Source organism: Oncorhynchus mykiss, chromosome 4 (genome assembly GCF_057628025.1).
Source record: "Oncorhynchus mykiss isolate SJ-2025 chromosome 4, ASM5762802v1, whole genome shotgun sequence".
NCBI classification, from domain to species: domain Eukaryota; kingdom Metazoa; phylum Chordata; class Actinopteri; order Salmoniformes; family Salmonidae; genus Oncorhynchus; species Oncorhynchus mykiss.
Genome location: NC_143025.1, coordinates 63,251,810 through 63,279,408, shown reverse-complemented (window position 1 = coordinate 63,279,408; position 27,599 = coordinate 63,251,810). Strand labels below are relative to the sequence as shown.

Below are 27,599 nucleotides of genomic sequence, written 5' to 3'. Positions count from 1 at the left end.
GGTGGACATTATTGCAGTCAGCATGCCAATTGCATGCTTCCTCAAAACTTGTGCAGTTTTGTCACAACACTATGTCTCGTGACAAAACTGCACATTTTAGTGGACTTTTGTCACCACCACAAGTTGCACCTGTGTAAGGATCATGCTGTTTAATCAGCTTCTTAAAATGCCACACCTGTCAGGCAGATGAATTATCTTGGCAAAGGAGAAATGCTCACTAACAGGGATGTAAACAAATGCGTACAATTTGAGAGAAGCTATGTGTGTATGGGGTCTTTCAGGGGTCTTTTATTTCAGCTCATGAAGCATGGGACCAACACTTTACATGTTGCATTTATATTTTTTAGTTCAGTGTAGATTCTCACCACAGATGACTTATTAAAACAAATGTATACAAAAAAAAGAGTCTTATTCTTATGTATCAACATGACATTCAATTCATCTTTCAATAAACACATTTAAGGAAACAATCTTGTTTTTCTGATAAAGTGTACACTTGCATACAGGTTATGATCTACACGTACAAATCAGACATTTTTAAAAACATATAAAATATTTGATAAAGTGATTGGTAATTATCAACAAGCACTTGGACAATTCCGGTCTCACCAAATAAGTCCAGTGTCAAAACCTTCCAGTCATTGATCCATGAAAGAGGCATGTTAGAATGAGAAAGAAGGTGGCACAATCCAACACCTCCGATACATCATTCAATCAACAAAAGGCCACTGCAGTGTGGAGAGCAAGCAGTCTGCCCGGTTATTCAATTCCAGTTCCTATTGCACAATAACAGCATCCCCACTATGACATACATAGACATTAGGTGAATGTACAATAAGATTTACTCTCTAAATCCTTCCCTCAAAATCCAATTCTGTCCAGTTGAATCATATCTACTCTTTCTGTGAAAATATTCTATCAACATTACTCGGTCATTCCAATCTATTCACGAGTGTTCAGTGACATAGTGCCCTCTCTCACCATGCTTCAGAGTGGATAATGCAAAACCAACAACATACGCCTGATGAATACTTGGCAGCCAAGCAGTGGAAGAATGCGGAGTGAATGCAGAACTATTTTGCCAAATCTAGATAGCTCCATCAGTCTTACCGGAGAGCAGCTGTTGTTATGAAAGCCCAACCGGGCCACGGACAGAGTTTGTGACTTCATCAAAGAGCATCTAGTTTGTTTAGCAGTCTCAGTATCACCCATTTAAAAGTGCATTAAGTTTGGCGAACAAAATCTTAACTAGTGGGAGTGTCACAAACGACAGTTACAATAGAGGATTATCAGTCATAGTCATGTCAGACTTTCTTTAATGACAATACATGAGCAGCCAAATTAAACCTCCACAAACAATATTTTCTGATCAAACATTATATGGTCCCACGTGTTCGTCCGCAAAATATAATCCTAAAAAAAATAGATATTCAACCATAATGTGATCAGGGAGAGGGCAGTTCAACTATGCTAAAATCAATGCTATCTGCATGCTAGATACAAACTGTTGGGAGTATGAAATACCCTTCATATTTTATTATATTACTTGTGGCACAGTGGACATACCCTACTTTCCTCTGCTGACCCATGAGCAGAGCATCATTGATCCCTGTATACAGTACAATACTAATAATGGTTGGCGTCATCGTAGGAGGTCACATCCAGGTCAAAGAAGTCCTCTAGCTTCCACTGTAGGGTCTCAAAGGTGGGTCTGTCGTTCTCACTCTCCTTCCAGCAGTCAGACATGATCTCATACATCACCTTGGGACAGCGTAATGGGTTCGGCATCCTGTAGCCTGTGGGCAGCTTCTGGACCACCTCGTAGTTGGTCATGGCTGGAACATTAACAGGGGACCATAGTTCTGATCTCACACGGTAACACAATTTAACCTGACGCTGTGCATTTAGTGTGGATAAACTATGAACTCTCCCTTGAAATTGCATGTGGTGTACAAATAGTCAGGTGTTTTTTTTTTAAACTGTTGACTGTAGTGCATGCTACTCATACAATATTTCTGCCCCGCCCACTGACATTATTATACACTCAAAAATTCCACGGTAGTAAATAACAGGATTAACACTGACTGATTACACCAGCTTTATTTTCTATAGAGTAATACATTAAACATGCATGTAAAAGTCTTACTTGGATAGGGCATCCCACCGAAGGTCATGATCTCATATAGCAGAATGCCGAAGGACCACACGTCAGACTTGATGGTGAACTTGCCGCTGTGGATGGCCTCTGGGGCGGTCCATTTCACAGGGAACTTAGTGCCCTCTTTAGCTTCGTAAACGTTGTCACTCTCCATCTAAAACAACAGGAATAAAAACTGAATCCTCAATACTACATTTTTGACAAACCGTCCCAACTAATAACAAAATATCCCCTTCTCGGCCTCCCAGGTGGTGCAGTGGTTAAGGGCGCTGTACTGCAGCGCCAGCTGTGCCATCAGAGTCCCTGGGTTCGCGCCCAGGCTCTGTCGTAACCGGCCGCGACCGGGAGCACAATTGGCCTAGCGTCGTCCGGGTTAGGGAGGGCTTGGTCGGTAGGGATGTCCTTGTCTCATCGTGCACCAGCGACTCCTGTGGTGCGGCTGGTTGGGTTGTGTATCGGAGGACGCATGACTTTCAACCTTTATCTCTCCCGAGCCCGTAGGGGAGTTGTAGCGATGAGACAAGATAGTAGCTACTACAACAATTGGATACCACGAAAAAGGGGTAAAAATAAAAAAAAATAAAAAAAATATCCCCTTCTCTTGTTTTTCTTACAAAAAGATAGAGATACCCACCATGAAGACTCTGGCGAGGCCAAAGTCAGCCACCTTGCAAATGTTGTTCTCTCCCACCAGAACGTTGCGGGCTGCCAGGTCTCTGTGGATGTAGTTCTGCAGCTCCAGGTAAGCCATCCCAGCAGCCACCTGGGCCGCCATCTCTATCTGGTCTGAGATTACCAGCTGCATACCCTTGTCCTCTGTGGAGGAGGAGAGAAGGTAAGCACCATGGTCAGAGAACTGATATTTCATTCTAATGAGTGCTTAAGTCAAATGTTATAGTACAATTTCCAGAATAACAGTGTGCATGCAAAAGTATGACTGTGATTATTTGTAAAAGTTTCTGAAGTTTAGAGTCCCCCCCAAAACAATTGATAGTAATGGCCGAACGTCTGAATTTGTGCCCGTGTGTAAGGGCATCTAGTAAAATATAGGGGATGTAATGCAGACAGTCTCGGGGCCACCATCATCAATTTCACATGGCAGCTCCAAGAGTTGACTATCCCTCTGACAGGCAATGACACTGCATATTTCACGCTATGGCACAGCATCTCACATTGGGAGAAAAACACAAGGAGTGCTGGCAGTCACCAGTGAGTCCATAACATCAGATCATCTTAAATATACAGTGCATTCGGAAAGTATTCAGACCCCTTTACTTTTTCCACATTCTGTTACATTACAGCCTTATTCTAAAATTGATTAAATAGTTATTTCCCTCTCAATCTACACACAATACCCCATAATGACAAAGTGAACAGGTTTTTCAAAATATATATATATATTTTAACATTTACATAAATATTCAGACCCTTCACTCAGCACTTTGTTGAAGCACCTTAGGCAGCAATTACAGCCTCAATGCTTCTTGGGTATGACGAAACAAGCTTGGCACACCTGTACTTGGGGAGTTTCTCCCATTCTTCTCTGCAGATCCACTCAAGCTCTGTCAGGTTGGATGTGTGCTTAGGGTCTTTGTCCTGTTGGAAGGTGAACCTTCGCCCCAGTCTGAAGTCCTAAGCAGGTTTTCATCAACTCTCTCTGTACGTTGCACCGTTCATATTTCCCTCGATCCTGACTAGTCTCCCAGTTCCTGCCGCTGAAAAACATCCCCACAGCATGATGCTGCCTCCACCATGCTTCACCGTAGTGATGGTGCCAGGTTTCCTCCAGATGTGACACTTGGCATTCAGGCCAAAGAGTTTAATCTTGGTTTAATCAGACCAGAGAATCTTGTTTCTCATGATCTGAGTCTTTAGGTGCCTTTTGGTAAATGCCAAGCAGGCTGTCATGTGCCTTTAACTAAGGAATGGCTTCAGTCTGGCAACTCTTCCATAAAGGCCTGATTGGTAGAGTGGTGCAGAGATGGATGTCCTTCTGGAAGGTTCTCCCATCTCCACAGAGGAACTCTGGAGCTCTGTCAGACTGACCATTGGGTTCTTGGTCACCTCCCTGACCAAGGCCCTTCTCTCCCGATTGCTCTGTTTGGCTGGGCGGCCAGATCTAGGAAGAGTCTTGGTGGTTCCAAACTCCTTCCATGTAAGAATGATGGCCACTGTGTTCTTGGGGACCTTCAATGCTGCAGAAATGTTTTGGTACCCTTCCCCATGCCTTGGCACAATCCTCTCTCGGAGTTCTACGGACAGTTCCTTCAACCTCATGGCTTGGTTTTTGCTCTGACATGCACTGTCAACTGTGGGACCTTATATAGACAGGTATGTGCCTTTCCAAATCATGTCCAATCAATTTAATTTATTACAAGTGGACTGATGATCAATGGTAACAGGGATGCCCCGGAGCTCAATTTCGAGTCTCGTAGCAAAGGGTCTGAATACTTATGTAAATAATATTTTTTTATACATTTGCAAAAAAAAAAAAAAAACCTGTCATTATGGGGTATTTATTGTGTGAAGACTGATGAGGACATTTTAAAAAGAAAATTCAATTTTAGAATATGGCTGTAACATAACAAATTGAGGAAAAAGGGAAGTGGTCTGAATGCACTGGATGTAACTTTCAAACTATAGAAGCGTGGCCCGTATGATGCATGTTGCATATTCTTTACAGGCAACTGTATCACACAAAGTGAAGAGGGAGCTAAACTGTAGCTTCTTTTGGTTGTTGCCAAATGTACACTTCATCCAAAACATCCCCTATACACATCACTCAGTTACATAAGTTAAAGAAACGTCTGCACTGTATTTCAACTCTTGCCACAGGCACATTGTTGAGGTGGTGTTCTAATCTAAACGGCCAACAACAACCAGGGTCTGGTCCACTGAGGAAAGTGCAGTGGTCTTGTATGTAGGTAGGTTACAATGCAATACACTAGTGTGTTCTTACTTTGGAGATAATCCAGCAGACTGCCATTCTTCATGAGCTCTGTGATGATGTAGATGGGTTCCTCCACAGTACACACAGCGTAGAGCTGGATCAGTTTGGGGTGCCGCAGTGTCTTCATGATATGGGCCTCCTGTAGGAAGTCCTTCGCGTCCATGGTGCCTAGGATATCAAGAACATGTATACGTTGTATTGCACTCTAACACGAGCTGGAATTCAAACCAACCTGCACTGTGACGAGAAAGTGTAGTCAAAAACAGGATTTTCTGTGTTTCATGTAATGAACAAAAATATAAACACAACAAATTCAAAGTTTTTACCTTACATGGTTCACCACTTTATTTTAAGAATGTGAAATGTCAGAATAATAGTAGAGAGAATGATTTGTTAAAGCTCTTATTTCTTTCATCACATTCCCAGTGGGTCAGAAGTTTACATACACTCAATTAGTATTTGGTAGCATTGCCTTTAAATTGTTTAACAAGGGTCAAACGTTTCAGGTAGCCTTTCATAAGCTTCCCACAATAAGTTGGGTAAATTTTGGCCCATTCACCTGACAGAGCTGGTGTAACTGAGTCAGGTTTGTAGGCCTCCTTGCTCGGCAAAAACGCTTATTTAGTTCTACCCACAAATTTTCTATGGGATTGAGGTCAGGGCTTGGTGATGGCCACTCCAATAACTTTACTTTGTTGTCCTACAGCCATTTTGCCACAACTTTGGAAGTATGCTTGGGGTCATTGTCCATTTTGAAGACCCATTTGCGACCAAGCTTTAACTTCCTGACTGATGTCTTGAGATGTTGCTTCAATATATCCACATAATTTTCTTTCCTCATGATACCATCTATTTTGTGAAGAGCACCAGTCCCTCCTGCAGCAAGGCACACCCACAACATGATGCTGCCACCCCCGTGCTTCACGATTGGATGGTGTTTTTCGGCTTGCAAGCCTCCCCCTTTTCCCTCCAAACATAAGGATGGTCATTATGGCCAAACAGTTCTATTTTTGTTTCATCAGATCAGAAGACATTTCTCCAAAAAGTACGATCTTTGTCCCCATGTGCAGTTGCAAACTGTAGTCTGTCTTTTTTATGGCGGTTTTGGAGCAGTGGATTCTTTCTTGCTGAGCAGCGTTTCAGGTTATGTCGATATATGACTTGTTTTACTGTGGATATAGATACTTTGTACCTGTTTCCTCCAGCATCTTCACAAGGTCCTTTGCTGTTGTTCTGGGATTGATTTGCACTTTTCGCACCAAAGTACGTTAATCTCCAGGAGACAGAATGTGTCTTCTTCCTGAGCAGTATGACGGCTGCGTGGTCCCATAGTGTTTATACTTGCATACTATTGTTTGTACAGATGAATGTGGTACCTTCAGGCGTTTGGAAATTGCTCTCAAGGATGAACCAGACATGTGGAGGTCTACAATTTTTCTTCAGAAGTCTTGGCTGATTTCTTTTGATTTTCCCATGATGTCAAGCAAAGAGGCACTGAGTTTGAAGGTAGGCCTTGAAATACATCGAAGTGGTTTACCTCCATTTGACTCAAATTATAACAATTAGCCTATCAGAAGCTTCTAAAGCCATGACATCATTTTCTGGAATTTTCCAAGCTGTTTAAAAGGCACAGTCAACTTAGCGTATGTAAACTTCTGACCCACTGGAATTGTGATACAGTGAATTATAAGTGAAATAATCTGCCTGTAAACAATTCTTGGAAAAATGACTTGTGTCATGCACAAAGTAGATGTCCGAACCGCCTTGCCAAAACTATAGTTTGTTCACAAGAAATTTGTGGAGTGGTTGAAAAACAAGTTTTAATGACTCCAACCTAAGTGTATGTAAACTTCAACTGTATGTATGTATGTATGTATGTATGTAAATAAAATAAAAAATAAGGTAGGGTGTGGATAGGAAAATCAGTCAGTATCTGGTGTGACCACCATTTGCCTCATGTAGTACATCTTGCCTCATGTAGTACATCTTGTTCACAGAGAGTTGATCATGCTGATTGTGGAATGTTGTCCCACTCCTCTGCAATGGCTGTGCGAAGTTGCTGGATATCAACGGGAACTGGAACATGCTATCGTACACGTCGATCCAGAGCATCCCAAACATGCTCAACGGGTGACATGTCTGGTGAGTATGCAGGCCATGGCCAGCTTCCAGGAATTGTGTACAGATCCTTGAGACATGGGGCCGTGAAATATCATGTTGAAACATGAGGTGATGGCGGCGGATGAATGGCACGACAATGGGCCTCAGAATCTTGTCACAGTATCTCTGCAATCAAATTTCCAGCGATAAAATGAATGCCCATTTCACTCTTTTCACAACGTTAACATCAGCAAACCGCTCCTCCACACAACTCCATACACGTGGTCTGCGGTTGTGAGGCCGGTTGGACGTATTGACATATTCTCTAAAACGACATTGGTCGAGAAATTAACATTTCATTTTCTGGCAACAGTTTAGGTGGACATTCCTGCAGTCAGCATGCCAATTGCACACTCCCGCAAAACTAGAGACATCTGTGGCATTGTGTTGTGTTACAAAACTGCACATTTTAGAGTGGTCTTTTATTGTCCCCAGAACAATGTGCACCTGTGTAATGATAATCCTGTTTAATCAGCTTCTTGATATGCCACACTTGTCAGGTGGATGGATTATCTCGGCAAAGGAGAAATGCTCACGAACAGGGATGTAAACTAATTTGTGAAAAAGATTGAGAAATAAGCTTTTTGTGCGTATGGCACATATCTGGGCTTTTTAATTTCAGCTCATGAAACATGGGTCCAACACATTACATGTTGCATATATTGTTTTGTTCAGTGTATATACAGTACTTAATGATTTGATATTGAGATAAAAACAACTGCATTTGAACTTTAAGGCGATGCAAAAGTAAGGATTTGAAATAACTTGATTTTATGGGTTTGAGTCCTGTGTTTGTGTTGTACAGGCTATTTACCAGGTTTGAGGGTCTTCACTGCTACTGCAGTGGTGTCGTTCCAGAGTCCTTCATGAACCTCTCCAAATTGCCCAGCGCCCAGTTTATTCAGCAGTTTGACAGACGTCCGGTCTATCTCCCAGTGGTCGGCAGTGTTGTAGGACAGACCATGGGTCTGAGGCACCTCCATCTGACACGAGAGAGATACAACAAATCAGCAGAGACAGAGGAACTGTCCCAAAGTAGAACCTGACACCCTGTTCTCTTTACTGTTCAGGAAAACCACATGACTTTTGTTCTATTTTCCTTGAACGGTTAATGGTGCTATACACGGTTGACACGGAACAGCATCAGGCTATTGTATTAGGCCCAATATTTGAAGAGGGTTTCTGTAATCTGGATATCTTTAGCAAATTTGCCAGGCACATTAATTCCATAAAGTGTGTGTACATCAATTCAGATCAAGAGGGCCACTAAACAAATCTGTTTTATCGCAATCACATGATACTAGAGGTCGACCGATTATGATTTTTCGACGCCGATACCGATTATTGGAGGACCAAAAAAGCCGATACCGATTTAAGCGGCCGATTTTTATTTTTTGTTTATTTTTATTTATTTGTAACTATTGGATGTTCTTATAGGCACTTTAGTATTTCCAGTGTAACAGTATAGCTTGAAGTCATAAACAGCTGCTGGCAAACGCACTAAAGTGCTGTTTGAATGAATGCTTACGAGCTTGCTGCTGCCTACCATCGCTCAGTCAGACTGCTCTATCAAATCATAGACTTAGTTATAACATAACACACAGAAATATGAGCCTTATGTCATTAATATGGTCGAATCCGGAAACTATCATCTCGAAAATAAGAAGTTTATTCTTTCAGTGAAATACGGAACCTTTCCGTACTTTATATAACGGGTGGCATCCATAAGTCTAAATATTCCTGTTACATTGCACAACCTTCAATGTTATGTCATAATTACGTAAAATTCTGGCAAATTAGGCGGCCCAAACTGTTGCATATACACTGACTCTGATTGCAATGAACGTAAGAGAATATGCAACGCAGGACATGCTAGATAAACTAGTAATATAGTAATAGTAATACTAGTAATATCATCAACCATGTGTAGTTAACTAGTGATTATGATTGATTTATGGTTTTTTTTATAAGATTAGTTTAATGCTAGCTAGCAACTTACCTTGGCTTACTGCATTCGCCTAACAGGCAGTCTCCTCGTGGAGTGCAATGAGAAGCAGGTGGTTAGAGCGTTGGACTAGTTAACTGTAAGGTTGCAAGATTGATTCCCCCGAGCTGACAAGGTAAAAATCTGTCCTTCTGCCCCTGAACGAGGCAGTTAACCCACCGTTCCTAGGCCGTCATTGAAAACAAGAATGTGTTCTTAACTGACTTGCCTAGTTAAATAAATATTAAATAAATAAATAAAAATTGGCCAAATCGGTGTCCAAAAATACCGATTTCCGATTGTTATGAAAACGTGTAATCGGCCCTAATTAAATCGGCCCTAATTAAATCGGCCATTCCGATTGAATCGGTCGACCTCCACATGGTACAGTAGTTAACAAAGAAAGTCAACGGAACACCATACCTTTTTACATGGTTCAAGCAGCCGTACACAGAGACCATCCTCCTGTTTTGAGTAGTGTTCCACCAACTCCCTCAGAGTTAGGAAGTTCTTGGACGTGGACACGTAGTAGCCTCCAGAGTCCATCTTTCTTACTTTGTAGTGCTTCACTTTGCACTGGTCCAGTACTGAAAGATGCATACAAAAGCATAAGGGCAGAACACTACAAAGTGTGAATGAAGACAGTAGAATCAACCATGGCCATGAAAATGTGTGCCGAAGAGTAAATAAATGGGGAAATGTTAGAATCTGTTTATATGGCCATTATGGAATAATGGGCTGCCTACATGATAAACATATTTTTTTGGTGATTTGGCTCATTGTACTGAAGACGCTCAGAAATTACAAGTCCACAGTAACAGAAAGATGCCGAGACTGAATTCCAAACCCCAAAAATATTGATTGCAAAGTTAAACAAACCATACAACTATGTACAAGGACTACTTTCAAAGATTTCCACTGAAAACTTAAAAACATATTTACTTGAAGATCAGAGGAAATGTAAAGTTTGGTTAACAGAATAACAGGAAAATCTCCCTGAGTTTATTTTCGGGGACCACGTTTTCCAAAAACTCTTAAATATCTGCTCTGAATTAAGATCCAAAGATGTCGGCAGAAAAAAATGGGGTGTCAGTTATGACAGAGTTTGAAAAAAATAAAACTACAAAAACTCAAATGCTGTTGTATTTTGGGTTATTGAACTAGAGTAATTGAAGTGAATTAGCACCCGCTAACAGAATGACGTCATGGGTCCCTGATCTGTACTATACAGAAATGCATCATTACGAATGTCATTCTCCTCATGGTGATGTAACCCCTAGTACACAAAGGTAGAAAAATGTAATATCCTCTTTTGAATGTTTAGGTATTATTCTACACACGGGCTATTTTTCTAATGAGCTCAAACAAGACCAAATTTGGTTGGTCCGGACCAAATCTGTACCAATCATAGATGTGTATGTTTCGCAAGTTTGGACAGCACAGTAGAATGCAGTACAGTAGAGTTCAGTAAAGTACAGTTCAGTAAATTATACTGTGCTCTACTCTTGTACTAAACTCTACTGACCTACTGTATACACTACTTATCTGTACTGTGCTGCCCAAACTTATAAAACAGACACTTATGATTGGTTCAAATTTGGACTGACCAAATTTCAACTACTTTTTAACATCCATGGATGTCCGGTGTCGGTGTTCAGTGGGTGAGAAGGCTGGTTACAGTAAATGGGAAGATATTAATCCAGTTTAAAAATAATAAATATACAACAACAAAAAATTAAAACAAAACAACTGATTGTATCTTATGAAAGAGAAAAGAAACATATTTTTAAAGCTGATCTTGTTTAATTTATTTAGGGGGGGGGAATGGGAAGAGAGGGGGCTCATGGGTAAGTGTCAGTAAGAACAGGCAGAGTTGACTAACTTGAGAGACAGTCACCACCGATAAATCCATGATAATCGAAAACTTCAACAAGCATTTCTCAACGGCTGGCCATGCCTTCCTCCTGGCTACTCCAACCTCGGCCAACAGCTCCAAGCCTCCCCAGCTTCCCCTTTACCCAAATCCAGATAGCAGATGTTCTGAAAGAGCTGAAAAACCTGGACCCTTACAAATCAGCTGGGCTTGACAATCTGGACCCTCTATTTCTGAAACTATCCGCCGCCATTGTCGCAACCCCTATTACCAGCCTGTTCAACCTCTCTTTCGTATCGTCTGAGATCCCCAAGGATTGGAAAGCTGCCCCTCTTCAAAGCGGGAGACACCCTGGACCCAAACTGTTACAGACCTATATCCATCCTGCCCTGCCTATCTAAGGTCTTCGAAAGCCAAGTTAACAAACAGATCACTGACCATCTCGAATCCCACCGTACCTTCTCCGCTGTGCAATCCGGTTTCCGATCCGGTCACGGGTGCACCTCAGCCACGCTCAAGGTACTAAACGATATCATAACCGCCATCGATAAAAGACAGTACTGTGCAGCCGTCTTCATCGACCTGGCCAAGGCTTTCGACTCTGTCAATCACCATATTCTTATCGGCAGACACAGTAGCCTCGGTTTTTCTAATGACTGCCTTGCATGGTTCACCAACTACTTTGCAGACAGAGTTCAGTGTGTAAAATCGGAGGGCATGTTGTCGGGTCCTCTGGCAGTCTCTATGGGGGTACCACAGGGTTCAATTCTCGGACCGACTCTTTTCTCTGTATATTTCAATGATGTCGCTCTTGCTTCGGGTGATTCCCTGATCCACCTCTATGCAGACGACACCATTCTGTATACTTCTGGCCCTTCCTTGGACACTGTGCTATCTAACCTCCAAACAAGCAATGCCATACAACACTCCTTCCGTGGCCTCCAACTGCTCTTAAACGCTAGTAAAACCAAATGCATGCTTTTTAACTGTTCGCTGCCTGCACCCGCACGCCCGACTAGCATCACCACCCTGGATGGTTCCGACCTAGAATATGTGGACATCTATAAGTACCTAGGTGTCTGGCTAGACTGTAAACTCTCCTTCCAGACTCATATCAAACATCTCCAATCCAAAATCAAATCTAGAGTCGGCTTTCTATTTCGCAACAAAGCCTCCTTCACTCACGCTGCCAAACTTACCCTAGTAAAACTGACTATCTTACCGATCCTCGACTTCGGTGATGTCATCTACAAAATAGCTTCCAATACTCTACTCAGCAAACTAGATGCAGTTTATCACAGTGCCATCTGTTTTGTTACTAAAGCACCTTATACCACCCACCACTGCGACCTGTATGCTCTAGTCGGCTGGCCCTCGCTACATATTCGTCACCAGACCCACTGGCTCCAGGTCATCTACAAGTCCATGCTAGGTAAAGCTCCGCCTTATCTCAGTTCACTGGTCACGGTGGCAACACCCACCCGTAGAACACACTCTCCAGCAGGTGTATCTCACTGATCATCCCTAAAGCCAACACCTAATTTGGCCGCCTTTCCTTCCAGTTCTCTACTGCCTGTGACTGGAACGAATCGCAAAAATCGCTGAAGTTGGAGACTTTTATTTCCCTCAACAACTTTAAACATCTGCTATCTGAGCAGCTAACCGATCGCTGCAGCTGTACATAGTCCATCTGTAAATAGCCCACCCAATTTACCTACCTCATCCTCATACTGTGTTTATTTATTTGCTTTTCTGCTCTTTTGCACACCAGTATCTCTACTTGCACATAATCATCTGATAATTTATCACTCCAGTGTTAATCTGCTAAATTGTAATTATTCACTCCTATGGCCTATTTATTGCCTACCTCCTCATGCCTTTTGCACACAATGTATATAGACTCTTTTTTTTCTACTGTGTTATTGACTTGTTTATTGTTTACTCCATGTGTAACTCTGTGTTGTTGTCTGTTCACACTGCTATGCTTTATCTTGACCAGGTCGCAGTTGTAAACTACCATTCCAGTGTTTTACTTGCTATATTGTATTTACCTTGCCACCAAGGCCTTTTTTTGCCTTTACCTCCCTTCTCACCTCATTTGCTCACATTGTATATAGACTTGTTTATACTTTATTATTGACTGTATGTTTGTTTTACTCCATGTGTAACTCTGTGTTGTTGTATCTGTCGAACTGCTTTGCTTTATCTTGGCCAGGTCGCAATTGTAAATGAGAACTTGTTCTCAACTTGCCTACCTGGTTAAATAAAGGTAAAATAAAAAAAAAATAAATAAAAAATGAAAACTTGTTCTCAACTAGCCTACCTGGTTAAATAAAGGTGAAATAAGAATAAAAAAAGAGTGCGAGAGCGAGAGCGACAGGGAGAGAGAAAGAGCGACATGGAGAAAAAGAGAGAAGAGCGACAAAGACAGAAGGAGGGGTTGCCCAGACTGTTTTCACACTTTTGCTTTGACCACCACACCACAGAAAGAGAAAAAAAACAGTGAAAACAGGAGGACAGTAGCAGGCGACCCAACTTTGGTTTGACAACTATGAATTCCCGTTGTAGCCAATTCAGTGGCAGGCATTCTATTACCGATTTGGTAAAATAATGATATGTTTTAAGCACTTGAATCAAACCACATTGTTATTAGTAAAAACATGAACTAATGGGTAGGTCTACCCCTTGTTACTTATGTAAACTTTCATTATCCTCCCTCCTCATGAGGGAGAGGAATTAGAAAATATCTTAAAGATATGTGGGCTTTTGGTAACAGAATTACAAGACAATGACAAGACTCAGTATTTATTTTTTTTACTTACAGAAGGCAAATCATTTCTACAAAACCAGAGCTCCCGAGTGACGCAGCGGTCTAAGGCACTGCATGAGGTGTCACTACAGTCCCTGGTTTGAATCCAGGCTATATCACATTCGGGCCGTGATTGGGAGTCCCATAGGGCCGCGCACAATTGGCCCAGCGCTGTCCGGGTTTGGCTGGGGTAGGCCGTCATTGTAAATAAGCATTTGGTTCTTAACTGACTTGCCCAGTTAAATAAAAGGTTAAATTAATAATATAAATGTTTATATTAGTTGGCAGGGGCCTTTACTTCAATGTGTTTTTATGCATTTCTAATACCTTTTAAGAATTTTTCTGCTAGATGTTTAAGACCCCTTTTCCATTTGTTTGACCAGAAATCAAAATATTTTCTTATTCCTAATTTTTAGTATAGAAAACGTTTGAAGAATGTATATATGCATTAATAACATAAAACAATAAACTTTTAGCCTTCCTTTGACACCAAATTTCATGTGCTCCAACTACTTTATATATTAGTTAGTGCTCATGGGGCTTTTTACATTCAAACGCAAATGACTATTATTATGACTATTATTTTATTATATGACTATTATATTATATGACTATTATATTATATGACTATTATTATATGACTATTATTAACATGAACAATGCATCGGTAGATAGCAACATCACTGAACTTCCCTGTAATCAGGTTACTATGAGACTATTGCATTTGTCGTGACTAAGTTTACACACCACTGTAAATGTATACACAAGGGACTTTTTCCTTCCGACAGAAAAGGCCAGCCAGACTCATGTGGCCCTCAACTGATGTTATCACAGTCTCTTTTTGAGAAGTAGAGGTCTCCCTATTTGTTTAACTGTATGACCTTGAACCATCAAACACTTCAGTGCACTATGGGAGGCTGTGATTTACCCAGAGTGAGGCGGGGATTGTTCAGGAACGAAGAGTTATTTGTGCATCGAGTTCCCTCCTCGTACAGGGACCACATGGAAATAGACTGATCGAAAAAATAAAACCACAAAATACAATCCTGAACAATAGAACGAAGACACAAAATGTGTCAAACATCACAGTCATTCAAAACCTGTTCCAAGAGCATATTGTGAGAGCACATATTTGGTGGGGGGACAGATCTGAGCTTTGGTCTCTTGCAGACGCGACAAGTACAAGACGACAACGCTGAAACTTACCTGAGAGTGAGAGCTCTCCTTTCTGACTCTCACAGTGTCTGATGAGAAAGGCTCCATGCTGGTTCCCCTCAGACAGAAGCAGCTTCTCAGCATCCACTCTCTTGGTGTCTGCAAAGTACCATCTGTATAGCAGAACAGGAGGAAACAACGGTCAACCCCAGCATCATAGGTATTCACTGGCACTGCACAGTGATATTTACTTGGTGGGTAGGTACATTAAGGCGTTCACCCACCTTAGGGTTTTTAACAATACATCAAACAGATCTATATGATTGATACTATAGGCATCCACTGATCAAGTTCATTAGTGTATGTACACTATGAGACCGTGATACTTCAGTCAAACAAGTCCTGATTACCAAGACAAAACCCTCAAGGTTTCACAGGATGTATCACAACCGGCCGCCATTGGGAGTCCCATCGGGCGGCGCACAATTGGCCCAGCGTCATCCGGGTTTGGCCGGTGTAGGCAGTCATCGTAAATAAGAATGTGTTCTTAACTGACTTGCCAAGTTAAATAAAGGCTCAATTTAAAACAAATATACATTCCCACAGACAGTGTGTTGAGAAAGGCAAAAACTAGACTGCAGCTTAACTAAAACCAGTTTCATGGGGGTGATCACCAGGACAATACTTGAGCCACACCCAAGATAAAATTACTGAATTTGTTCAGAAGATGGACCCCTCATTAGTTAAATATTTGTTATATATATATATATATATATATATATATATATATTTTTTAACATATGAAACCCTTTACTTTGAATTGTACGTCTCACTGGCATTGATAAATTTAATAAAAGGTGTGGTTAGTTGTTTTTAATAGGGTATGATAAGATTCATTATTTCCATAATTCTTGAACAGCCCATTTCTGAATTGGTACTGGTTCCATTATTTCAAAGCATGACCCAAACATTACTTTTGACCAAGATACCCAAGCCTGTTCGGTTTGGTCAAAGTTCAGTTTTACTCTACCCAATGTCATGCCAAGTGCAATTTCCTTGCTTAACCGGTTTCTTTCTATATTTAAACAGTGCACTTGTATGTGTGTTGACCCTACAAACGGTTGTCAAAATGTAAACACAGCTACATGTACATTGAATCTCTTTACAGTTGAATCACTTTTACATTTGTATTTTCATCTGATCTGGATAATTATTAACTCATTCATTGTACTTCCTTGTCAGTGACAATCATTAACTTGTTTGACCAATCACTTAGGTCAAGATACATAGAACGGCGCCAATAGTGTGGCATTTGCCTATTGACTTAATCTGTTCGCAATATGGAAAGTTGGCATGCATTAAACCAAACACTAGCGCTTTGTAATTTTCAAAACAATGGCATTACTGTAGCCTATGTCAACTGTTGGTTAGTTGTGTGTCGTGTGTTTCTTTGAGAGCAGTCACTCAAATCTGAGGCCTCATCAAGGACTAGGTTATGAGGAAGTGCTGGGAATCCATAAAGCACTTACAGTATTGTGACTCATCATATTTTAATTGGGATAATAAACATTCAACACCAGATTGCACCAAGGCTACATAGAACATGCTCATTCTCATAAACTGTGAATGTATACAAATATTTGCCAGATCCTCCTTGGAATGGTCCAGTGGTGTAGGGATACCAACAGGTCAGCTATGATGGTTAATCAAATGAGCACAACAGAAGAGAGTGTCAGAAAGCTAGTGTCCCCTCCTAAAACGATGATTAAGTGATCAGTGGAATCAGGGGTAAAGCAGCTCTGGAACATGCCTCAAGTGTGTGAGTCTTTTCTGCTTTACTCTGGCCTCAAATTGCCCAAGAATAAGTAAAGGTTATAAGGGATGTAGAATGAATTTTAATAGGCTACTCTATTTTCTGTAGCCCATTTTGTTCTTCGCCCTCTTTGAATGAAGCCACCATTCTTCAAACCTGACCTGGTGCTGTTCTAGTCTAGTCTATACAGTAGCATATATCAACTATTTCAATAGAATCATTTTTAAATGGATATTGGTAGGCTACTTACGGCTCCGCATCCAGGCTCTCCACAGGCGCCACATAATTGGCTGGAATGTAACCCTTCTTGGCAGCTGAAATTCCAGTGAGTGCTTTTGCATACCACCAATCACCAGCACCTTTGTCTAGAGCGTCTAACTTATCCCCAGCATTGAAACTCAAGTCCTCCACGGTTCGCGCAGCATAATCATAGAGGGCGATATAAACGTAGCCAGGTCTCCCAAGGGGTATTGGTGGCAAAGCCCTGTCGGTGGGATGCTCCGCATGAATGTTTTTGATCACCACGATTTCGCTGTTCTCCTTCCCCGGCTCTGATTCTGAAGGCGGTTTATTAAAACATGGGAAAACAGTTTGACAACACCACAAGCACCTACCTAGAATGTCCATTGTGAATACTCACTGGTTTATCATACTAAACCATGTTGTGATCAAATCAAATGTTAGCCGTCCCTTTTGGCGTTTATATTCCACTTCGGTTAGAACGAATTTCACATCATGGATTGGATCCTAAAAAGTTTCACTCATTCCAGAAACGTCTTGTCAACCATGGTCTTTGGACTGGAATAGCACAAAAACACCATGACCAACAGTAAAATAAAGCGATTTATTGCACGAGGCCAACAGTCACCATGTTTCCTGGTTAGCCTACTTTAATTTCTCAATCTTCTGCTGAGGAGACCTGTGTGCACTTTGAGCGCAACCCGCAAGGGGTGTATACTTCCATTGCACCGCCTGCAGTGCAATAATAGCGTACCTGTATCCAGTGGCGGTTCTAGACCATTTCACCTGGGGGGGGCCAGTTGTACTGTAAGAGGGGCCAGTTACATTAGACGTTATTGTTGTCATATCGTTTTCTTCACTGCATTGCAGGCATTAGCAGGAAAAAGATCATGTTGGTAATCATTCAACAATGTATTTGCATTTTCTGTCTAATAATGAAGGTAAAAAAAGAATGATAGCAAAAATTAGTTATGTAAAAATTATTGCATACTCCACATGTAGGGGGGCCTCAAGGGGGTCCAAAATTGTTGTCACACTGCCCCCCCCCCATGTATCAGGTTTATCTCTGAAAGTTAGGAAAGTGAATTATTTGCGTTGAAAAGATGTGACTTAAATCCCTGTAAAATATGTGATCACATATCTTGGTATTACAGTTAGCAAAGATCAGAAAGAAAGGGCCAACTTAAATTTCTCTCCTATTGTAGAGGACATTGGAAAGAGATTTAACTCCTGGTTATTAAGAGATCTTTCTTTATCTGGATGTGTACTTTTGTCCAAATCTGAAGGTCTGTCCAGACTAGTGTTCTTCCGATGAAGGAGAGGAGGACCAAAATGCAGCGTGGTTATTTCAATTCATGTTTAATAAAAAGATAAACACAAACAATACAAACAATAAACATACCATGAAACCCTAAACAGCCTTATCTGGCGCAAACAAACACTGAGACAGGAACAATCACCCATAAAACACTCAAAGAATATGGCTGCCTAAATATGGTTCCCAATCAGAGACAACGATAAACACCTGCCTCTGATTGAGAACCACTCCAGACAGCCATAGACTATTCTAGATAACCCCACTATACTACAATCCCAATACCTACAAAAACCCCAAGACAAAACACACCACATAATAAACCCATGTCACACCCTGGCCTAACCAAAATAATAAAGAAAACACAAAATACTAAGACCAGGGGCCTGTTGCACAAAAGTAGAATTAAGACATCCGGGATAAATGACTCAGCTGAGCTCAATGAAGCCAAAACATGTGCGTCCAGGCTTAATTGGTTGCACAAAGACCAAGCCAGGATGAGCAGACACGGATTCATTAAGCCAGGTGAAACCAATCCTGGATAGGTGCGCGCTCACGGCTCACTCAAATAGACCCCGCCACAGATCACAGATTAACTGATTTACCATGGCAACTAGAGCCGCGTACTTTTCCCCGTCGGAAGCACAAATCCTCATGGAGGCATACGAGGAGGTAAAATATATAATTAAGAAGAAAGGCAACACCGCCACAGTGATAAAGCAAAGAGAAAAAGCGTGGCAAAGTATTGCAGACCGCCTGAATGCGTAAGTAGTGCACAATTACACACTCACCGCTCCGCTGAAACATCACAATTACAATTCAAATATTTAATTCACATCTCCAAAAATGCAGTTGTACTGTAATTATGAAACGGTTAATTTTTTTTATTGAAATGCACTGCAGATATGAGTGAAATTGTGTAAAGTAACTCCATCACACTGTATAAAGCTATGATAAAATTTTTGATATTTTTACTGAAAACAAGACAAAAATACCAAGTAATTTTTTGCAGTGTGACTCCATTAAGTGTGTGTGTGTGTGTGTGTGTGTGTGTGTGTGTAGATTAAACATGAACGGGCCAAAACGGACATGGCAGCAGGTCAAAATCAAATACAAGAACATTCTGCAGAATGGTATGGTCCCTGACTAATATTTAACAAAGCACAAGCATATATTGTACCCAGAAGGTGCCTGCTCACACATTGTCTGTACTGTTTTAGCAGTGAAAAAGAATACCCACAGACAAGGCACGGGTGGTGGGTCACCAAAGGCTGACCTTACCCCAGCAGAGGACATGGCCTTGGAGCTAAATAAAGGCAGGCCCGTCTTAGAGGGGATCCCTGGGGGGAAAGAGACGAGCATAGGTTCCTCCCAAGATGCCACCCGCTTCATTCAAGGTATGTCCTTCCATCTCTACATGGGATACAACCACATTCATATTGAATCAATTTGGACTGTCTGACTTTGGTTTACCTATTGCCTTGCAGTGTCTGGCAGCACTGTGTTCCTGTTAGAGCCACCAGCACAAGCACCAGACGATGCTGATCCAGTGAGTACTCCATCAAAGGCATACTGTAGGCCTGGCATGTCTTGTCTACTAGCTTCAATATGAATCCGATTAAATGTGATAGGGTGAAGGCCCCAGTGCAGCAGCAACAGCACATGATGGAGACGATGATGAGGAGGAGACCATCTCTCTGGATTCCAGAAGGCATGAGGTATCATGTTAAGACTGTGAAAGTACTATTTACTCTACAATGGTGAGGAGTCCTCATCAAAATCAAAAAATCTAATTTCTTTTACAGGACCCAGATGCTATACAGTGGGAAAACCAGCCTGGCAACATAGTGCGTATTAATAAAAGGACACCACATCCTGCCAAATTCCAGCTGCGCTAATTGTATTGTGTTCACAGAGCTCACAAGCTATCAGAAAGTTGTATGGCAACCACCTCCGGTGCCAAATAGAACTGGCAGACATAGACATTCAGTACAAGAAGAAAAAGATGGAAAATCTTGCACTGGAGTTCGAAATAAAAAAGAGGACAATTAGGAAACTGGACCTTGAAATAAAAAAACTTGAGAGGGAGGTGAGATATGCCTTCAATGTACACTGTATGCTAACTGTAACACAAATGTATTAATCATTATTTTTCTTTCCTCCCCCAGCTCCAAGAAGATGACACAGCTCAAAATAAAAATTAGGTATATTCTCGTAAAGTCAAGTGAGCCATGACATATGAGCTCTTATTGTGAGCACACAGGACGGTGGCATCTTTCTAAGGTTTTTTTTATTTTCCCAGCAATCAGTACAACCAAGTCATCGTTATAAGGCATCGCCCTCTTTTGCCCACCCCCCCCAGCACCAGGTGTGGCCACTAGCCTATATGAAGGCCCAAAATTGTGTGTTCCTTTCTGCTCTGACAATGGCATGCCCATTCGTGCGAGATGTGGTGGATGAAGAAGCACTTGTGCTGAGGAGAGCCTTCAGGTGAGAAAGGGTCTTCAGGGACCGGTTGGACCCACTGGCCTTCCCTGATGACCATCTATATGAAAGATACAGGTTTTCTGCAGATGGCATCAGGTATCTATGCAGACTACTGGGTCCCAGGATTAAGCACCGCACTGCACGGAGCCATGCACTGAGTGTGGAGCAAATGGTTTGTGTGGCCTTGCGCTTTTTTGCTAGTGGAGCCTTCCTGTACTCAGTGGGGGATGCAGAACAGCTGAACAAGGCCACAATTTGCCGCACAATAAGGAGTGTGTGTCTGGCTATCAAAGCATTAGCAGATGTCTTCATCTCCTTCCCTGGCCACAGAAGACTCTGTGACATCAAAGAGGAGTTCTATAGGATTGCAGGTAAGAGGATCTACAAATTACAGGACAACTGTTAACACATAGTAGGATACTCATTACTTTGTGTGACAGGTTTCCCCAATGTCATTGGTGCAGTGGACTGCACACACATAAGGATAAAAGCCCCCTCAGGTGCCCATGAGGCCGATTTTGTGAATAGCAAATCCTTTCACAGCATTAATGTTCAGGTGAACATAACTTTTTGATATTGTCCATTGACGAACACTCTGCATTGCCAGTGATGTGCATTGATTGGTGTAATATTCCTCATCTTATGATTTCAGATGGTCTGCAATGCTGACTGTGTGATCAGCAATGTTGTGGCAAAATGGCCTGGCTCAGTCCATGACTCCAGAATCTTTCGGGCCTCTGAAATCTATCAGTGCCTATCACAAGGTAAGCCACACAACCCCTATTTATAACCATCATGGCTGTGTCAAGAATATCACTGTGTTTATGAGGTAGTAATGATGAGATTTTGTGTTGACAGGTGAATTCTCTGGTGTGTTGCTGGGAGACAGGGGGTATGGCTGCCAGCCTTTTCTCCTGACACCTTTCACAGACCCCCAGGAAGCACAGCAGGCCTACAACCATGCCCATGCCAGGACCAGGGCCAGAGTTGAAATGACCTTTGGCCTCCTGAAGGCACGCTTTCACTGCCTTCACAAATTAAGGGTCAGCCCTGTTAGGGCATGTGATATTACTGTGGCTTGTGCTGTCCTCCACAATGTGGCCTGCCTGAGGAAGGAGAGGGCCCCCAGAGTGCCACCAGCCATGGACTGGGACAATCCGGCAATCTTCCCTGATGACGACAGTGGTCGGCTGCTGAGGGACCAATATGTGTTGAATTATTTTAGTTAGTATGTGTGCTTTCAATTTTGGTTAAATATGTCCTGCGGTGGCAGAGGAATTTGGGTTTTTTTGGGTTCGTTTTTTGACGAATTTGGCCTCTTATGATGTTTGTGCGGTATACTGTGTGTAATACAAGGCTGCAGGGAGGCTACTGCATCCATTCATTTGTCTGTTCAGTTGATGTGTATGGATTTGTCCTGCATTTATTTTAGTGTGCAGACATGCAGGGTGTGTTATACACATTCAAAGGTCTGTATATGTATCATTTTGTATAATATGCTTAGATTCTGTGCTTTCCATCTTGTAGAGTCACTGTGACTTCAGTTTTGAAAGGAGCTGATGGTTTACCTGCTTTGTTTTGTCCTTATTCAATAAAGGAACATAATGTTACACATTGTGTTTTTATATTCATATGGAATGTGTATTTGTTTATATGACAGAGTACTAGGGCCACACTGAAGAAAAATGATAAAGTCATAAATTTATGAGGCTGGTTCTTTCTGCAGAAAAGCTACATATTGTTTTTACAGTTTTGATACTTATGACAATGTGATACTTAATATTCTGGCACATCAGCATGTCTTTGTTTATGAAACCATACTGAAGTACAATTTCACGAAATGCCCCACATCTGTCATTTTAACAACTGTCCTCCTTTAAAACAACTGGTTACAATATTATGACTTGTGTTTTTTTCCCCTCTGTGGCCCTAATATTCTAGCATTTTATATATAGCCTTATAGTCTATGGGAAACTGTAAATTATCTAATGATAGCAACATCATCTAAAAATCATTTTTTATCCAAAATCATTGAAATTAATGATCACAAACGTTTAAATAACAGTGGGTCTAGTTATATGTGATAACAATGTATAGTGAGCAGTGAAATAACTATTGGTTTCCATTTGTGGTGACTGCTGACTGACATTAGGGATGAGATTAAATAGATCCTGGAATTTAGCCTGGTCTGGAGCAGGCTAGCTCCACAGAATAAATCTCCATGGTAATTTATACCATAACATATCCTCCTGCCCCCTATCCATCTTTAGTGCAACCGGATTACGGATCAATTGAGCCAGGATCACCAAGATATCCTGGCTTAATCCCTTATCCTAGTTTTGTGCAACAGGCCCCAGGGCGTGACAACTAGTTTACACCTCCCTTGCCTGGAATATTCCTCTGTCAGTAACTAAAATAGTTGATACTAAATTATTTAACTTTATGTGGACGAATAAACCTCATTAATTAAGAAAAGCGGTAATATGTAGCACCCAAAGTGAGGGAGGGTTGAATGCTCTGGATTTTAAAACCTCTAATATAATATTTACGATTAAAAGGATACAAAACTAAGCGTGCAAACTTTCATAAACAAGTAATTCTAACTTGGAACCTCATGTACAAACACAATTTTCCCCGACATAGGTATACAATCTGGAATAATAAAGACATAAAATACAAAAACAAGTCTTTGTTTTTCCAGAACTGGTTTGACAACAACATTATTTGGGTGAAGCAATTATTGAATAATGATGGACAACTGTATGATTATCCAGCATTTATGAGAACACACAATGTTATATTCACTCCTGAGGATTCAGTCTCTCGGTCCCCGCTTTGATGCACCTGTACTGACCTCGCCTTCTGGATGATAGCAGGGTGAACAGGCAGTGGTTCGGGTGGTTGTTGTCCTTGATGATCTTTTTGGCCTTCCTGTGACATCAGGTGGTGTAGGTGCCCCGGAGGGCAGGTAGTTTGCCCCCGGTGATGCGTTGTGCAGACCTCACTACCCTCTGGAGAGCCTTACGGTTGTGGGCGGAGCAGTTGCCGTACCAGGCGGTGATACAGCCCAACAGGATGCTTTCGATTGTGCATCTGTAAAAGTTTGAGTGTTTTTGGTGACAAGCCGAATTTCTTCAGCCTCTTGAGGTCGAAGAGGCGCTGCTGCGCCTTCTTTACCACACTGTCTGTGTGGGGGGACCATTTCAATTTGTCCGTGATGTGTACGCCGAGGAACTTTAAAAAAAAACACTACTGTCCCGTCAATGTGGATAAGGGGCTGCTCTCTCTGCTGTTTCCTGAAGCCCACGATCATCTCCTTTGTTTTGTTGACACTGAGTGTTGAGTGTCATCCACAACGTGAAAATCAACATTGGGGCGGCAGATAGCCTAGTGGTTCGAGTGTTGGGCCAGTAACCAAAAGGTTGCTAGATCGAATCCCCAAGCTGACAAGGTAAAAATCTGTCGTTCTGAACAAGGCTGTTAACCCACTGTTCCTAAGCTGTCATTGTAAATAAGAATTTGTTCTTAACTAAAATAAAAATTCAAACTGCCCCAAAAATTCAAACCCTCTATCCTACATCCTTCCACCACATTACGCTCCTTACCTTACCTCCAATCCAATTAACAGTACCATCATCTCCACAAACAAGTCTCCCCTATCTGACCTGCCAGACTACTCAACACTGCAGCCAAATCAGAACAGATCACCACTCTGAGTGGTTTCACCTCCTCCACCCATTTCACAAGCATTTTATTTCCTATTGTGGCTGTTTTTTCAGAGCATGAAAGCGGTTGCTGCCGTTGCCATAGCGACCTAGGTAAATAAAACATTTATTCCTGTTGTCAACAGCAACCAAGCTAGAAAGCTTCCTCTAAAAACTGCAACAGTGGCTATCACACCTGTAACCACTTTACACTGTGCCCTAAACATCTTTCTTGTTATTTCTGAAATTAACAGAGCTGATGTTTATTTAAACCATGTAACTTTATGCAAGATGCTGGCTAGCTAAGTCTGTCTAGCTACACTCAGTGTCTCTTCTGATTTACGTCATTAGCTCCATGGACATTGTATTGTCATCATTTTTAAGTAAAGCATTGTTTTCTCTGTATTGTTTTCACAGTTTACAAATTTGGCCAGTAATGTCCAGTGGTGTAAAGTACTTAAGTATTACTTATTAAATTTACTTAAGTGCTACTTAAATCTGTACTTTACTACTTATATTTTTGACAACTTTTACTTATACTCCACTATATTCCTAAAGAAAATGTACTTTTTACTCCATACATTATCCCTGACACCCAAAAGTACTTGTTACATTTTGAATGCTTAGCAGAACAGGAAAATAGTCCAATTCACACACGTATCAAGAAAACATCTCTACTGCCTCTGATCTGGTGGACTCACTAAGCACAGATGCTTCGTTTGTAAATGATGTCTAAATGCTGGGGTGTGCCCCTGGCTATCTGTAAATAAAATGAAAACAAGAAAATGGTGCTGTCTAGTTTGCTTAAAATAAGGAATTTTAAATTATTTATACTTCTCCTTTTACTTTCAACACTTCAATATATTTATGCAATTACATTTGACTTATTTTGACAATGAATTATATTTTAAACCAAATACTTTTAGACTTTTACTCAAGTGACTTTCACTTTTACTTGCGTCACTTTCTATTAAGGGATCTTTATTTTTACTCATGTATGACAATTTGTTACTTTTTCCACCTCTGGTAAAGCCATGAAGAAATGCAACTCTTGTGAATTTTATTGGGCTGTCGTTAAGCATCCTGTCAAACTGTTAAGAAACACAGTGAGCACAGAACAGACATGATAAGGGGGGGGGGGGGCAGAGCGAGCATCAAACAGGAAGCTCATCGCGCAAAGCACACGGTAAGATTATTGACATTCAGTGGCTATCTTTCTGTTTGGATGTTGAAGTGGAACTGGCAGCATTTTAGCAACATGACATCTTATTGAAATATGACACTTTGTGTTTGTTAAATTTTCTGACAAGCGAGAACGCTTAGATATGGTCATTTTCATGAATTCATAGAATGTTTGGGAATTATGTATATTAAGGCATTTGTGCAAATTCTATAGCAATATGGGAAAACGGGAAAACGGCTGTGCGTTCTGGACAATGAATAGTCACTGCAGTAAATAAAACCTAATAAAATCATCTGTCGTGTTCAGGACCGGTGTTTCAATGCAGACTGGTGCACCACAGCCAATCAGAGCTACAGTAGGCCTATAAGAAAATAAACTATTTGCCATATGGGACCACAAGCTCTGCACACTTCTGCAAAGTGATTCCATTTACCACATATAGTATACTGTTTGCCTTTGGCTGGGCAATTTCCTTGTTCGCCATGCACTTTGTATCCACAATATCCACATGTTTTGGGGCGTTTTGAGTCTGTGTCGCTCTGTTTTGGAGTTGTCTCTCTCGGTTCTAAAACGCGCTCTCTGTGCACCGGAGGTGTGCTTTGACGTCTGCCTGCACTGCTTGTTCACGTGATGCGCTCGTGCTGCCGCGCAAAATGGTTTTCATCTGAGCCAGTGCTAGCTGGTGAGATCTGGCAATGTCGATAGCTTTGTCAAGCGTTAGCTCAGACCCAACATTCAAAAGTTTCTCTCACTCACAGTGAGTGTATTCCAAATACAATATGGTCCCTGACCATCTCATCCTTGTTTGCATAATCACAGTCTTTCACAAGCAGACGCAGCTCAGTCACAAACTGTTCAAAAGACTTGCTAGCTCCCTGTACTTTGTTAGGGAATTTGTACCTAGCGAAAATCGTATTGGTCTTCGGCACAACATATGCTTCAAAACGATAATAGTATGTTTTCAGTACCTTTGATTCAGTCTCGGTAAGTGTCCATGTGTTGCAAATATCTCTCCCTTTTTCACCGATCCAGTTGAGCAGGTAGCTGCACAAGCCCACAGACCCTGTGGTCTACCTACAGAGAAAGATTCCCCTTGCTCTCCATGCCTGTCTGAAGAAAGAGTTGGAGAGCATGGAGCAATCTGACATAGTCACCAAGGTTACAGAATCCACTGACTGGGTAAACGAGTTAGTGGTGTTTTGAGAAACCACGCACAGGCAAGCTCCGAGTACGTCTCGACCCAAGAGACTTGAACAAGGCTATCAAACGCCCCCATTACCCTTTACCGACGCTAGATGGCATCACACACAAGCTAGCGGGAGCACACTACTTCAGTGTCATGGAAGCTAGATCAGGCTACTGGGCTATCAAGCTCACAGAAGAGTCATCTAAGCTCACAACATTCAACACACCGTTTGGACGCTACAGGTTCCGTCGCTTGCCTTTTGGGATTATCTCAGCCCAAGACGAGTTTCAGCGAAAGATCGACGAAGTGTACAAAGGCCTCGATGGAGCTGTGGAAATTGTGGACGACATCCTTGTCTATGGTCGAACCAAAGAGGAGCACGACCAAAACCTCTGCGCGATGCTGCAAAGGTCCCGAGAGAGAGGAGTCTGGCTCAACCCCAAGAAGAGCACAGTCGGCGCTACAGAGGTCAGCTACTTCGGACATCTTCTCACAGCAAATGGAATCAAGCCAGATCCACAGAAGATCTCAGCCATAAAATAAATTGAGCCACCAAAGAACTGTGCAGAGCTGGAAACAGTG

The 27,599-nt window shown here is 41.6% G+C and overlaps 2 protein-coding genes across 4 annotated transcripts; one reads left to right on the top strand and one right to left on the bottom strand.

The window, feature by feature from the left end:
* Nucleotides 1-268: 268 nt before the first annotated feature.
* LOC110522133 (tyrosine-protein kinase FRK) lies at nt 269-27,004 on the bottom strand. Of its 2 annotated transcripts, none has more exons than XM_021600266.3 (8): nt 26,800-27,004; nt 15,141-15,262; nt 9,676-9,839; nt 8,083-8,251; nt 5,118-5,276; nt 2,793-2,974; nt 2,147-2,312; nt 269-1,835 (listed from the first exon to the last, which is right to left on the bottom strand). In XM_021600266.3, exons 3-8 carry the CDS (start codon nt 9,796-9,798, stop codon nt 1,627-1,629), a joined length of 1,008 nt encoding a protein of 335 aa, XP_021455941.3. In that variant the 5' UTR covers nt 9,799-9,839; nt 15,141-15,262; nt 26,800-27,004; the 3' UTR covers nt 269-1,626. The 2 variants fall into 2 exon arrangements, with proteins under 2 accessions (XP_021455941.3, XP_021455940.3); XM_021600265.3 differs by lacking the exon at nt 26,800-27,004 and adding an exon at nt 17,153-17,890.
* Nucleotides 18,835-21,745, top strand: LOC149984101 (uncharacterized). 2 transcript variants are annotated; one of them, XM_090232531.1, is made up of 7 exons: nt 19,205-19,590; nt 19,678-19,854; nt 19,945-20,006; nt 20,089-20,175; nt 20,263-20,304; nt 20,373-21,315; nt 21,597-21,745. In XM_090232531.1, the coding sequence occupies exons 1-6, from the start codon at nt 19,527-19,529 to the stop codon at nt 20,598-20,600; spliced, it is 660 nt and encodes a 219-aa protein (XP_090088657.1). In that variant the 5' UTR covers nt 19,205-19,526; the 3' UTR covers nt 20,601-21,315; nt 21,597-21,745. The 2 variants fall into 2 exon arrangements, with proteins under 2 accessions (XP_090088658.1, XP_090088657.1); XM_090232532.1 differs by having other exon boundaries at nt 18,835-19,590; nt 20,263-21,315.
* Nucleotides 27,005-27,599: the final 595 nt, after the last annotated feature.

Bases quoted from the DNA above. Each gene is read 5' to 3' on its own strand.
- LOC149984101 (XM_090232531.1), top strand. From the start codon at position 19,527: ATGAACGGGCCAAAACGGACATGGCAGCAGGTCAAAATCAAATACAAG. The intron at 20,007-20,088 runs GTGAGTACTCCA...TAAATGTGATAG, and splicing joins CACCAGACGATGCTGATCCA to GGTGAAGGCCCCAGTGCAGC. The intron at 20,176-20,262 runs GTATCATGTTAA...TTTCTTTTACAG, and splicing joins TGGATTCCAGAAGGCATGAG to GACCCAGATGCTATACAGTG.
- LOC110522133 (XM_021600265.3), bottom strand. From the start codon at position 17,529: ATGGACATTCTAGGTAGGTGCTTGTGGTGTTGTCAAACTGTTTTCCCA. The intron at 5,277-8,082 runs GTAAATAGCCTG...TTGATATCCTAG, and splicing joins AGTGAAGACCCTCAAACCTG to GCACCATGGACGCGAAGGAC. The intron at 2,975-5,117 runs GTAAGAACACAC...CCTCCTCCACAG, and splicing joins TCTGCTGGATTATCTCCAAA to AGGACAAGGGTATGCAGCTG.